The sequence below is a fragment of the Oryzias melastigma genome, linkage group LG21 (genome assembly GCF_002922805.2).
Source record: "Oryzias melastigma strain HK-1 linkage group LG21, ASM292280v2, whole genome shotgun sequence".
Classification (NCBI taxonomy): Eukaryota; Metazoa; Chordata; class Actinopteri; order Beloniformes; family Adrianichthyidae; genus Oryzias; species Oryzias melastigma.
In genome coordinates, this window is record NC_050532.1 from 10,307,179 (window position 1) to 10,318,156 (window position 10,978).

The window sequence follows — 10,978 nt, forward strand, 5'->3', positions numbered from 1 at the left end:
AACCCAAAACTGTTCTGTAGTTACTGTTCTACTGAAGAAAGAAGTGTGAACGTGAGTTTAAACCAAAGCAGGAGTTGGGAAACCTGGCAAGGTGATGACCTACAAACACCCGAAGGTGGCAGGACTTTGCAAACACTAGAAAATGTGGTGTAAGCTTGCAGTGTAACGCCACCAACCCCCAGATTCCCAAGACTCCTTACAACTGTCTAACTGTTGCTACCTGTATCTAACGTCATGCGATTGGTGAGCCCACATCGGGGAAGTGGCGGCAATAATGACTCCCGCCCATGTTGCTTCCTCTCCCCTTCCTCCGTCTCTCATCCACCGTTTTCTATCAATTGTCATCTCTGTGCAATAGGCCGTGAGAACATCCGTAGCTGAGTAATGTTCATCCGTTTTTGTTTTTTTTGTGTTTTTTTTCTCCTTAACTGTACTGAAGGTCCCAGGCATGGGCTTTTAACAGCCTCTGTCAATGATCTTTTCCTCAAAGCACTGCCTTTGAGAAGTAAGCAAAATATAGCACAACACCTAGGGCTTCTCGCTGATCCACCAACTTCACAATAACCCCTCCCCCATTTTTTTCGGTTGCTGTGTCTCAACAACGGCTGTGAGTAAACAAAATAAGTGCAAGCTGCTTTCTGTCTGGACTTTCAAAGTGGTGGAAGGTTGGATTTTCAACGTCGAAATAAAAGTCTCCAAACACCCTTTGGTTCCACCTCCCTGTACACATTGGCATAAAAGATGCGAGAACCTTAGCTTATTGTTTGTCAGAGTTAAACCCGAAAAGTCACTCCCTGCGTGGTTCCTTTCTCGTCCGGGATTTTACCCAAGGTACTTGAGATTATAAATGGATTTTCGCTGAATTGCTGTGTCAAGTATCAGCTACCAGTTCCCAAAATAAAAGTGTACGCACTCCTATCCATGTCCGTTTCACATCAGTACTTAAATGCATTTGGGAAGGCACAGAAAGGGAAGAGCTCTAATAACAAAAAACAAACAAAAAAACCCTGCTATATCCTGTAGCCTTTACGGACACTTCACTTCTGTCAAAAAAAGGCATCTGATCAGTAGGATTCCCGAGGCATCTTTGACTGCTCCGTCAAATGACTGTGGACCCCCCACAACCACCCCAACACCCCCTGACAGGCTTACGAGGACTTAATCAAAGTTTTAAAGACATTTTTGATCTTTTATCTTAAGCATATTTACATAATTGTCATACTTTGTTTAACAGGAGAAAAAAAAACAGCATTCAATAACTATATTTTCAAAATAACGTAATACACTGAGATTACACTGAAGTAGCAGAACTGAGGGGGGTGGGGCACTTATTAAAGTAACATGGCTCAAAAGTGGGCAGTCTTTACTTCACTGAAGGCAAAGGAAACAACACAAAACAAAACCATACAAAACTGCACTTCACACCAATTAATCGAAGGAGCAACTGGCCCTACTGGCAAGTTTGACCAAACACAGCCCCAGATAGACCAAATTTAACCTTAAATGTCACTGATCAAGTTGGACGCATTGACCGTATAAGGGAACCGGTTTTTCAAGGTAAGGATGTCGCCATGTTGGAGCCAGTAAGCAGTGATTGGTTCAAGCTGTCTGAGCCATCGTTTCTATGACAACCCCTATCACCAATCAGGAGTGAGCTTGTTGGAAGCCCTACTACTTGAAAGCAGCTCAGGAGAACCTGTCAATTAAACGTTTCAAACATTCAACGCGAGACATCTGATTGGACAGTTTAGTAGAGAAGAAAGGGGGGAGGGGTCACTAAGTTTTCTTATGTAGTCAAAGATTGGATTTTTTTTTACCAGTAGCGCCAGCGCCCTCTAAGCCGTTTCGGCCTGTATGGCAGTGTCTGTTGAAATAGGCACAGTTGGCATGTCAGGCTAGCTAAAATGTTGAAGAGCCACTTAAGCAGGTTCATCTGTGTTGGTCTACTTCCTCTTTTGTTTCTGGATGCTCCAAAAAATAAGAAAACCCACACGTATTTTTTCTTTACATTACAGAAAGGCTAGCCCCTATACCACCTTAAACGCCAGCAGAACTCATGAGAACATTAAACAAAAGAAATATATATAAAAAAAAAAAAGACATTCGTTTCTTTTTCTATCAGGCTCGCTCCATTGTACACCAATATGGGTTCATACACAAATTGCATTTACACTCACACCCATGCACACTGTTTTTGAGAAGTTATACCTATCTGAGCAGGATCCCCTTTTTCATAAGTGCTCTGACAGAACCACAAACATGGATTGAGTGTTCCGACATCTTTCAGTCTCTTGGTTCTCTCTTTTACTATTGAAGATCTGATTACTCTTCCAATCATCTCTGAAATGCTGTCATAACAATCCACAGTTTCAAAGCGGAATTTGGTTTAAGTCTGTATGTTTTTTCTCTCCCACAATGTTTTTTTTTGTATTAATTTGATATAACACAAAATAAACAATCAAAATCAGTTCTGCACACATTTCTTTTTACATAACCAGGCTCACACAACAGTCCCAAAAGACATAGTCAAGAAAAGGGATCCAGTAAATCTTTTGCATGTTTCCTCCGTATGTGGAGTTGAGTTCTGGGTCAGTTTTTTTCTTTTTTTGTTCCTTTCAATTCTCTCCTTGCATGGACGATCTTGAAGTGAGCAGAGGGCGGAGTGCACAGGTGTGATTCAGAGAGGAGGCATGGGCCCCGGGTCATGTGGTGGGTGAAGGGTAGGACAATGTGGGTTTCGAAGGAGGGAAGAAGGTTGTTTTTTTTTCAGGGTTTCATTCATTGTTGGTGCTCTCCAGGTCTTTACACTGAAAGTGTCCTCCGGTGTAGTCTATGCCTGGGAGCTGAATGCCATACTTGTCCACACACCAGCAGATCCCTCGTTTACGACCACTAGATGGCTTGCACTGGAAAGAAAAATAGGGCAGTGTTTTACTGGAGATGACAGAAAACCAATGAAGGACCATTTCCCAATTAATTCATATGCGTTATATTGTTGCAAAACTACTAGAAGAAATACTACCTTGTATAGTCAAAACATTACCTCAAGTTAAACATTGGAAGATCAGAAAACCCAGTCACTGAAAACAGTGACTGAACTGCTACATCGCAATTTTGCAACGTTTTTTTGTGTCTTTACAGCATATTGTCTTCTGGGTTCTGATTGGCAGTAGAGCATTGTTTCAACCAATCTCCTCCATGCCATAACGCATGTATAGAATATGTTCAGTTTGCCAAATTTGCAAAACTCTTCGATTGCTAGTTGGTTGGTCTTTGATTTCATTTTATAATACTGGACTTGTTTTTCAACAACAGTTTGGACTTTAAGAGTTTAAACAAGAGAGAAAAGCATATATGTGCATAGCAAGTAGTTTTACAGCCTTAAATATCTAAAATAATTGTAAAAAATAAAGTAGCCCACTTCACGAATTTCACTTATTGTGGATTATTTTTAAAACTTAACAATTGGTAACTATTTCCTTATAGTAGCCTTAAAAGCTGTTTGATAAACAGCAGCTATAATCTAACAGTTTGTCCAACTCAATTAAACACAAATAAAAGTTTAAAAGGAATAAAGACCAAACTCACCTGTTTGCGCTTGAAGAATCCTCGTCTGTCACAGTTTGGAAGGTACAGAGACCTAGCTATTACACGAGACGTGTCTTTCATCCCTTGAATGATTCCATCAAGTTTTCTCCTGCATGGCCCCTTCAAAGAAATACAGTACAGGGATCAGCGAATATACGGAATATAACAAGGCCTGTAAAGTTTTGGTTTTGGACCACTGTACTTACGAATTCCGGCTCATGCTTGTCAATGGTCATAGGGGCGTAATCCATTGTGGAGCCCATGGAGCGCTGCTTGGTCAGCTTCCTCTTCTGCTCTTTCCGCACCGCAATATTTTTTTTGCTGTTGACAATGTCTTTGGGATGGAGCACCACTTTAGCTGGCTGCAGATCTCCTGGGATCTCTGGGGTGATGGCATCCTCGTGCTCTCGAGACTCAAACTCTGCAACAAAAGAGTAAAAGGGACATCAAAATACGCGCAAAAAATCTACAGCTTCATTAGATCAACACTTTGAACTAGTCACCTAAAAAAATCAACTTTCATGACTCAAATTTATGGATAAAGTTTACATTTAAAGCAAAGAAAAGGGCGGATGTGACAGACAAGCTTCCAGCTACTGTGCATTATGACCATAAAGATGTCTTAACACTAGGGCTGGGAATCACTGGGTACCTCACAATACGATGCAATACGCGATACATGACTCACGAAGTCGATGATATTGCGATAATTGATAAAAATGGTAACTCACATTGTATGGAAGAACACATATTTTTTTAGGAAAATATATTCCCTTTTATTTTTGAACACAATTAAAATGACCAACTAATATTTCATTTTGTGCAACAGTGCTGAAATTAGTAATACTATGTCTTTGAAAAGCATTGACACCAAGCCAAGACAACCAGTCTTGAAATACACGCGCCCTATCTGCCTCCAAAGGAACGTCTCACCAAAGGATGACGACGATAGCATTTAACAGCCTCTTCATATGTAAATAAAAGATCAATAGAAGAATCAATCCCAGGAGTAAATATCACGATATATCGCAATATCGATATTTTGGCACACCCTTACGTAATACCTTAAAAAATGTTGCATATTATGTTATATATCCCCTCTGTATTGAATCGTTGCACTCACATTTTTTTTTGTTTGCAGTCTTTGTTTTATCCACAGCGTTTCCCTTTTTTCAGTTTAAATCCCAATACAATCTCCTTGAATCAAAAATCATGAAGAATTGTTAATCGAACTGATTTCGAAGTTGTTATATTGAGACTCAGACTCTAGTCAAAAACTCAAACTCTACTTAAAGCTGTCCAAAGCTGGAACAGACCTTAATAGCCAAAGGCTGGTAAAATGGTAGAGCTGTACAAATATTTCAGAGCTAACAGATTTTACTAGCATGGGAAAAATTTATCCCAAAGTTGCACGGCGGCCCAGACTTTTTCCCTTTTCCGCCTGTAAAACATGTCTGCTTGTTATCTGGGCTGGTAACTCCAAAGCAGATCTTGGGCCTCTGGGTGTCTTAACTTTACAGCGATATGTCAGTCAGCTAATTTAAAAGTCAAGCTGAGGAAAGTGTAGTCGGTCCCTCGACAGATATAAATGCTTGTCCATTTGTGTCACGTTTTATGAACTTCCTGTATGTAATTGGAGTTCCCCCAGGGGGCAGTGTGGTGTTGGAGGATCTGAAGGCCTTTGATAGGACATCTCAAGGTTTAGACTCTTTACCAAACCTCCCCCCACCCACCCCTTTCCTATCTTTGGGGCTCAGCCTTTTAAGCCTCGACCCCCAGCCAGAGGTTCTTTGAGGCCACAGAAAGACACTCCCCCACCCACCCCATCCCACCACCTCCTGCCCTGTTGGCTTAGCTGTACCATAAGTACAAGGCTGTTGTGGGGACTTTGCCAAGCCCCAATTGGCTGTCAGGATGGTGCCAGTGGATGACCCTCGTTATATTTATCTGACAAGGAAACCCGCCGTGGCGCGCAGAGACAGATGCATCGAACCAGAAAAGAATCTCGAGGCCATAAGCTGGCTGCTCCTTTGAGAGGAAAAATCCACTTCCACATTTACCAGAAAAAATGGTGGGAATATCCTATTTAACAAGCTGCTAAAACAATGCTCACGAGCCTGCTTGTATACAACTGCCAAAAAAAAGGCCAAAAACAAAACAAAACTGAACAATAAGGAATAACAAGGGCACAAGCTCATAGAAACTGATGTTCAAAGAGCTTGACACAGCATGAGCGTCTGGAGTCTGGGGAAGGAGGGGAGTCGGGGTGAGCGGTGGGGCTTGGGGCAGGTTGATTACCAGAATTGGGTTTTTGGCTTCTGTACTGCACAGGCTTTGAAATGAATCTCTCAACTCATGACTTGGCAGGCTTTGGTTTGTGTTTAGATATGTCCTTGTGTCTCCCCACTCCGACTGCTAAGCTACAGCTATAAATAAATACTTCCAACCAGCATTCCTGTGTGCACTATTTATGTGATAACTGTGGAAAATCTCCCCATTTTTTTTTATTTTCCGCACCGTCAAATAACTGGACATGGCACTTCATGAAGATGCAATGAAACATTCCAATGAAAAGGACCTACCATTCTTGTTTAGCTTGATTTGTTATCCTACGTCTAGCTTTATTTCAACACACAAGTTCCCAACAACTTTAGTGGCTTTTATAGAAAATAAATGTCTATGAAAACGAAGACATGTATGATGTAGGGCGTATACAAATTGCAAAAGTCTAAATTTGTCTTTTTATAACTAGGAAAAAAACCCTTGGTCCCGATCCCTAATTCTAAGGGTATCAGATTTGTAAAGTAAAAGTAGGAGGAGGTCTGGTTTAACTCCTGAAACGCAGCCAAGATGCTGGACAAAAGCCAAGCAAGTCCACCGCCTATCTGCAGCTCCTCCATTTAGCTGAGTCTAAAGCTGAGTCCCCAGCTCCTCTCCTCGTCTTGATCTAAAGATTTCATTAGGACAAGGGGGAACAGAGTAGCCGATGCGGGTGCACCTGATCCTTCTCTTTAAAAATTGATCTCTCTGAACAATTATGCTTCATGAATGAATGTTTTTGACATTACAAAATGAAAATCTGCAATAACTTTAGGGTTTTTCTTTGCCCTAGATGTCTAGAACCATATTGACTCTATGTTTGGCCAAAAAAAAGATTTACTTCATGACCGTGCATTAAATTGTGTTGGGTTCATTCTGTCTTTGATCGCCTTCCAAGTGTCTGCCCTGCCTCTGAAATTACATCTTAACAAAATGTGAGACATAAGTGAATGGAGGCGCAGTGTCGTATCAGCTGGGGGTGAGACAAGATAATTGTGGCGAAAAATGAACTTGGGGGGTGGGGTGGCGGGGGGGCTGAGATACACTAGTAGTAAACCATCTTGAAGCGTGAAACTACCTGTTGACGCTAAATATTTGAACGTTAGAGTTCAGCCTGACAAGTTCCAGCAAGAAACAAAGAGACATCAACTGACCGATGGAGTAGTCCAAGTAGACCAAGAAACTGTAAGAAAACTGGTATTTTATGTGATAAATGGGTGTTTTTCAGTTAGAAATGTTGAACCCGCTTACATCAGTTTTTGCTCCATTGTTGACATTCTTTCGACTACCGTAACTTTTCAATTGTTGATCCAATTGATGTCATTCCAGTGGATTCAGAAGTGGCGAAAAGCAGCCTTGTGCTGATATGCAGTACTATTTAGTAGAGAGGTACTTACGCAATCCAAGTACATTAGCACATTCACACTGACCGCGTAAACACTTAAAGATTTACGGTATCTGTCACAGAGGGTGAGTTATTTAGATGTTCCCAGCGACATCTCTAGTGTTAGAGAGTTTTCTCCCTTTTTGTTTCGGAAAAGAAAAGTGCGTTCTTGCTTTTGGGGTAAACTGAGATGCAAACAAATTTGAAAGATGCTTTGCAGACAAACCAAAATGGTTCGATGTTGAGCTTCAAGTCAGATACATTCATCAGGTAGAATGTGGCATTCAAAGAATGTTCTAATGGAATGAAGGAGTCCAATGTTTACTAAGAAATAAATCCTCAAATGGTGCAGCTTATCAAAAAACCTATGTGTGTAGGGCAAACAGGAAGTGAGCTTGAAAAAGAAATGACAAATATGATACGCTGCCCTCTGCAACAGAAGATGACAATAGCTGAGGAATTTCATAAAACGGGCTCACATTCAGGTCAGATGGCTGAATTTGATATTCCAGATTCAATGAAACGTCCTGTTTGGACATCAGAGGAATATGGCCTGTTGTCCAAGGAATTTCTGTTGTCGTGCCTTGTGCATGCCTCCGATCAGCTCGCCAAACGTGCAGGAAATAACTCTTTGTGCACACAGAATATGTCCATTGCAATCAAAAGTTTCCTGCTTTCCTGAATGCATAATATAAATAGCAACAAGAACAATTCAAGGATCATACATTGAAAAACAGGACTTTTGTTTTGTTTTTTTTCTAGAGGGAAATGCAGCTATAGGTAAGCAAACTATGCGGCCTGTTTATAGCTCATATTAGACAAAGAAACGCAGAAACATTCTTTGAAGGCCTTGCTGAAAGCAAACGATCAAAGTGAGATGTGTGGCTCCTCCTGCAGCGCATTGCTAATTTTGGTCTGAGCGCTTGTCACATTTTTTGGTTTCCAACAAGCCGCACGCTTGGATGCAACGTCCTTTTCGGGTCGCCGTCACCACATTGCAATTGCTGGGTGTGACACACTTCCAGCTCCCTGCTGGTGACAGAGACAGCTATTTTGGCTAAAGGCGAGTGCTCCTGGATGTGCTCGAGGAACCTTCAAGCTCAAGAAAAGTAGATTCAAGATGTTGCTTGGGACCAGATTTACAATTTTCTTTGTGTGGTTTTATAGCCGGATGGTGTGACATCTCTTAACGCCATGACAAAATATACTGCACAGTGCATCCTTTACTCAATAAGATGCATGCTAACTCTAAGATATGTATTTCAAATAAAACTGGCACTTATTTGTGTTGATTTATTAATAAACATTTAATGAAGCATTTAATACTTTTTTAAAGTTTTGTCACCTGCGAATTCTAAATGACACACACTCTGAGATACTGTAATTCTACAACCATGTACTGATCAACGTGAACGACGCAAAGCAACTTATCTTAATGATGGAATCAATGGATTTATGTTAATTGTGTTAGCACTTGAGCGGCTACTTTTTGGTGCTCTAGAATCTGCTGGAACTACGCTAACTGTGTAAATGGATGAAAATTACAGTAGTCGAAAGAATGTTAGATAGATGTTTTACACCTAGCAAAAGCGTTAATTTTCTTTGCTAACATCTTACATCATGTGAGTGAATAACCATGATTCAGATCTTCTCAACAAAGTATAACATCATTTTAAAACTCTGGGTACAACATGGAAGTGCCAAATGTTGTAGTTCCTCAAATAACCACTAGAGGCTGGTTTTCAAAGGGAGCAACTTCACCCTAAAAATAAAACTACATATAGCCCAGGGTCAAAAATGTTCTTGGTGTTTGTTGCTTTGTTGTTTGTGTGTCTGTGGGGGGTGGTAAATTAGCTATTTGCGATGTGAATAAATAATTTTGCGTTTTTGATCGATAGGTAAGTGAGGAAGAGTAAGTGTTCACTGTGAAGCACAGCCTTGCCAAGCATGACTTGACCTTCATTTTGCTTTAAAATTGTGAGAGCTACTAAAGTTTCTGGAGTTAGCAAATATTTAGAGAAAGAGAAAAGAACTTGACAGGATTGTTAGAATCATAGTGCGTTGAGTCATCAATATGAAGGTTCTGGGTAAACCCTGACGGAATTGTGTACCAGGGTTTCTGTGTCACTGAAGGCATAGAAACATTGTAGAGTAAACTTTGAAGTTAATGTGGTAGACATGGTAAGTTTTCATGATCACTGGCAAGTTTCTGTGCACTGTGATCCACAGGTAGCGGGATCTATTCATAAGAATAATCTTGATAATGTCACGCTTTCCTAAATGCGGAGAACAGTGATTCGTCATTGCTCTAAAAGCACCGTCATAGAGAATCTGCTTTTTTTCTTTGGTCCTGGTGACGTCAGTGTCACAGAAACAGCCTAACAACCAGCTGACAGATGACAACACTTGATGATTTCCAAACATCAAAGGTAAAGCATGGTCCAGTCAGTGTGTTGACAGACAACAATAAAGCAAACGCCGCAATATGTGAGGTATTCATGGAAATATGAAACTTTCCCATCTGCACCTCTTTAAGGACCGGGTGGTTGTAAATATTGAAGGCATGTGACATGAGCCACTAAGCTTTGCAGAGCATCACTGTGGCGATCTGGCATGCGAGTTGCACACAGAGACACACGTGCACAGAGATCACACACATATAGGGTATTAAAGTAGCTGTAAGGCGGGAGGTTTCCTGTTGCTGCTTCAATAAGGCCATGCTGGTATTGTCCGTGTGTGGGTGGAGAATTCTGGACCCCGACCACCTTTTGGTTGCGGTGAAACAGAAAGGGCCTTTCAGAGACTTTGGTGGATGACGGGTTGGGGGTTGTGAAGTCATATCTGTTGGCAACAAGAGTCTGGTTCGTCAATGGTGGAGCGCCTTGGTTGCAGCTCACAACAGTAGATCTTCCTTTGTGCCCCACTTTGACAGCGACCACCCCACCCACCTTCCATCTCCACACCTCCCACTGTTTACATTGCTCAGCTGGCGTGCATGCAAGACAGCGGCGGGAAACCAGAGTCCTCCTCAGCTGTTCGACTCAAGGCGTTCTTGCTGAATCACTGCGATGGAGCAGCAGGGGAAGATACTCCGGTTACCTCTGAGGGCGGATGTGCAGCCGGTGTGAGACAAACCAGTCTGAGGTGTCATCAATAACACACACACCGCCCACGGAAGCGTGCACACCCGAAAGCACTGATAGGGAGGTGTTTCCTTACAGCAGTCCAGATAGTGATCAATGCGAGACACAAGGTTATTTTTAGAACACCAATCAGTGGCATGAAGAGAAGGATGACATCTCCTCAAGAACAACAAAAAGAGTGCTAACTTTCAGTTCCAGGAGACAGAAGTTCACCAAGCAAATGTCTTAAATCATTCAAGACAGCTGGCTCAACTCCACTCGTCCCTCCGTCTGCTTCTCTGTTCCCCTCTTTTCTCTCAGGCATGTAGATTTAGTGGTAATCCGACTCTGAGCACACCACAGGAGCTGCCTGCAGAACTAAATCCATCTCAGCTCTGCTTTTACAAGACCAAAAGACAGGATCTCTCTTTACCATAACAGCTGGTTAGCTGTTTTTTCTTCTTTTTTCTTTTTTTCTGTTGCGGTTTGACTCCGTTCAGGACTAGAAGTTGGAATGACAGTGGCATAAGCGAAGCAATGTCAAAAAAGGAGGGAGAGACAGTTT

The 10,978-nt window shown here is 41.6% G+C and overlaps 1 protein-coding gene across 1 annotated transcript in view; it reads right to left on the reverse strand.

Moving 5' to 3' along the window:
* Nucleotides 1-395: 395 nt before the first annotated feature.
* Nucleotides 396-10,978, reverse strand: part of igfbp5b (insulin-like growth factor binding protein 5b) — a 12,541-nt gene continuing 1,958 nt past the window's right edge. Inside the window, exons 2-4 of the mRNA XM_024287010.2 lie at nt 3,795-4,009; nt 3,589-3,708; nt 396-2,906 (exon numbers count right to left, since the gene is read on the reverse strand). Of these exons, the coding sequence (XP_024142778.1) occupies nt 2,775-2,906; nt 3,589-3,708; nt 3,795-4,009 (467 nt within the window). The 3' untranslated portion in view covers nt 396-2,774. The remainder of the gene's footprint in view (nt 2,907-3,588; nt 3,709-3,794; nt 4,010-10,978) is intronic.